Source organism: Trypanosoma equiperdum (genome assembly GCF_001457755.1).
Source record: "Trypanosoma equiperdum strain OVI genome assembly, contig: ctg_1832, whole genome shotgun sequence".
NCBI lineage: Eukaryota > Euglenozoa > Kinetoplastea > Trypanosomatida > Trypanosomatidae > Trypanosoma > Trypanosoma equiperdum.
The window spans coordinates 15,446-18,351 of NW_027123874.1; the positions used below are offsets into that span (position 1 = coordinate 15,446).

At 45.5% G+C, this 2,906-nt stretch overlaps 2 protein-coding genes across 2 annotated transcripts; both read right to left on the reverse strand.

The window, feature by feature from the left end:
• Positions 1 to 533: 533 nt before the first annotated feature.
• On the reverse strand, positions 534 to 1,211 carry TEOVI_000630800 (uncharacterized protein; the record flags this gene model as incomplete). The annotated part of the gene is made up of 1 exon (XM_067223319.1): positions 534 to 1,211. The coding sequence occupies one exon, from the start codon at positions 1,209 to 1,211 to the stop codon at positions 534 to 536; it is 678 nt and encodes a 225-aa protein (XP_067079420.1).
• Positions 1,212 to 1,802: 591 nt separating this feature from the next.
• On the reverse strand, positions 1,803 to 2,573 carry TEOVI_000630900 (GPI-GlcNAc transferase complex, PIG-H component, putative; the record flags this gene model as incomplete). Its single annotated transcript, XM_067223320.1, has 1 exon — positions 1,803 to 2,573. One exon carries the CDS (start codon positions 2,571 to 2,573, stop codon positions 1,803 to 1,805), a length of 771 nt encoding a protein of 256 aa, XP_067079421.1.
• Between the last annotated feature and the right edge of the window lie 333 nt (positions 2,574 to 2,906).

Sequence of the window (2,906 nt, forward strand, 5' to 3'; positions counted from 1 at the left end):
ACACTCACACAACCAACGACACGTACGCTCCCCCACTAAACGATAAATGGCCATTATTCGGAGCAAACACAACTCCTCATGGGGTTCCAAAATCAGCACATGTCCTACACACAACTCTTCTCACACCCCTATTTTCAACATAAAGAATACAAAATCGAGGAGGCGACTAATCCGTCACTTCTCAGCTCCCCTCACACGTTTAAAAGGATGCTTGCTGAAGGCGAACATGTTACCTCCACCTCAATACTCTTTCTTTTCGATTGATATCTTTATCAAACATGTCGTGGCCACCCCTCTGATTACTAACAGCAGTAGTAAAGTTTGAGCCTTCTCGTTGGCTGAACAACCTTCATGCCTCGAAGCCCCGGGTTGTGACCCAACATGTCTTATAAAATATGCTTGGATGAGTGCTTGCAAATCACCAAATGAAAGACATGCGCATCCAACAATGATAACATTTAATATATATATATATATATATCAATGATAATACCTCGAAGTCTTCCTGAACAGTTCATTGCAGAAGCTAGATATTATGGCAGCCTGTTCACCTTATTTTTAGGTGCTGTGGCTGAAGGGGCGCGCGGAACCGTTCGTTTAGCACCCGATGAAGTAACATTTCTGCCAAGGGCCCGAAGCCGCCGTAAAGGGTTGAATCCTTTACCAAGTACACCGAAGGTGGCAACGCAAAAGCGCATTTGCATCCCATACATCGGGTACATAATTGCATTGGCAGCAAGATAGTTAAGAAGAAGCCGGAATGAGAGGGTTACTCCCACAACAGTGGGACCGGCATGCGCCCATCTATCCAGGTTTACGAAACGTTCTGCACCCACAGCGTTCATCCAAGCGAATGTGTCACCCGTTCCTAAGGCATTAGAATGTAAAGCGTACAGTACGGATAGAGTCATGGACTCACCTAGAATATAAAAATAGACGGCGAAACCAAACCCATGATCGAGAGCAATCCGATAAAAACGACTCCTCCGCATGGTTGGACCTGCTGCCGACCCTTTTGATGAATGCGGCGCAATATCCTCAGGTCGCTTGGCGAAGTTCTTCCCTCCGACAGACTTTTGGCCAGTGGTTGCACCGCCGTTGTGTGAGGAAATGTTTCTGCGCGTTACATGTTGTTTTGCCGAAGTGAAACGGCGCGAGATGAGAAGTCGCGAAACACAAGTTTTTCCTGGGGTCGGCAACCTTACGAACATCGCGGCTTCGCCTCTCAGAGTCACGTGTACGGCAATTTACATATGAGAGAAAACAAAAGGGTATAAATGCACACACATATCCTGATGTGAAAAAAAGAAAAAAAACAGCTGGAACTAAATGGGAACTCACCCCACCCAACATATAACAAGGTGCTGCTGTAAGATATTAGTACGAGTACTTAAACGGCAGGGTCAACATGGGGCTCTTAAATATAGCCGCCTTCCTTACGGCTACTGTGGAGGGGAAAATACGATTGCTTCTCAAAGTTTTCTCTAACTCCCCTGAGGAAAAATCGCCACCGCAGTCGCGATATTGTTGGACCAACCGTACCCCAGCGCCCATGCTCATCCAGCGACAGAGTATACGAGAAGTGAAGAAATATTTACTAGAATGTGAATCTATAAGAAGTTAGTCCAAGGACATTCCCCTTCCTTTCCAGTATGTTGTTGTGCCATTTACTCTTTCCATTGCTGCAGAGCAAAACGATCTACCACATTGGTCCCTAACCGGGCTTCGTGATGTCTCGTTTCAGAGCATCGGCACATACGCACACACACACACACACACACATATATATATATAACACATATTCAGTTGAGAACGTTTTGTGTAGCCGTTTGACACTCAAAGCTGTCCTCCGTCACAACATCTTCGGGCTCCCCGAAAAGTACATGCCGCAACCCGCACAACACGGGTTGAAGCACATCCAATCGAGGCAGCGTTTCTTCAAATAGCACGAGTCGGCTTGCTTCATTCTCCACTGTGGCGGACAGGAAGAAGAGAACCTGTGTGCGAAAGAAGGCGTCGTGGATAACAAGTGAGCGTATAAGTCTTATATCAACAAATCGCTGGAAACACAACCTACCGAGCGCATTATAACTGTTCAACTGCAACCCAAGGCCACGTATCGCAGTCACTTCATCAACATGCACAAAAAACAAGTTCCTCACAAACTGTAGAATCAGCAAAAAAAGACAACCCAAAATAAAAATGTGAAAACACGATAGTTGCCACATAACAACATGCTCGGCGGTACCACTACCAGTCCACTTGGACCATGAAACCCAGCTTTGCGGAATATTTGGCAAAACGCCTCTAAGCCCCGCTTGCGAGCCTACTAGACATCCCACAACAATAATCAATAATGCTATATTAGCATAAACAGGTCGCAAGAAGGGAAATATTTTTGCAAACCCATTTTTACCTCGCCTGCAAACGCGGTACATTCGTACCGATTCACTGTAGTCCATCTGAAACACATCGAGTACGGTATTGACGGCAGAAATGTGCCCCGCAACTAACACTTTAGTGGAAGAGCGGTCCACAGATCGCAATGACGGCAGCGATATCGGCGGCGCCATAAAAACCCGGTACCCATACACTGACCACAAAGTATAGCGGAAAGGAACAGGTGAAATATGCAAGAAACCTAACCAATAAAATATGCAACTAAGCGATACTTCACGTGCAGCTGGTTGTTGGCGCCACTGTGCTATTATCTGTGGTGCACTTGAAGGGAACAATGGTTCCTTTACGCGTAAAAACGCTATAAGAGGAATCACAGTTAATTCATGGACAGAAGTTTTCAAGAAAAGAGAGAGGGTATGCATACAATTTGTGAAAGTGTAGAGATGCGACACTTTGAGTAACATACTCCTTCAAATGGAGAAAAGTTCAAAGCAACCAAAGTAAAC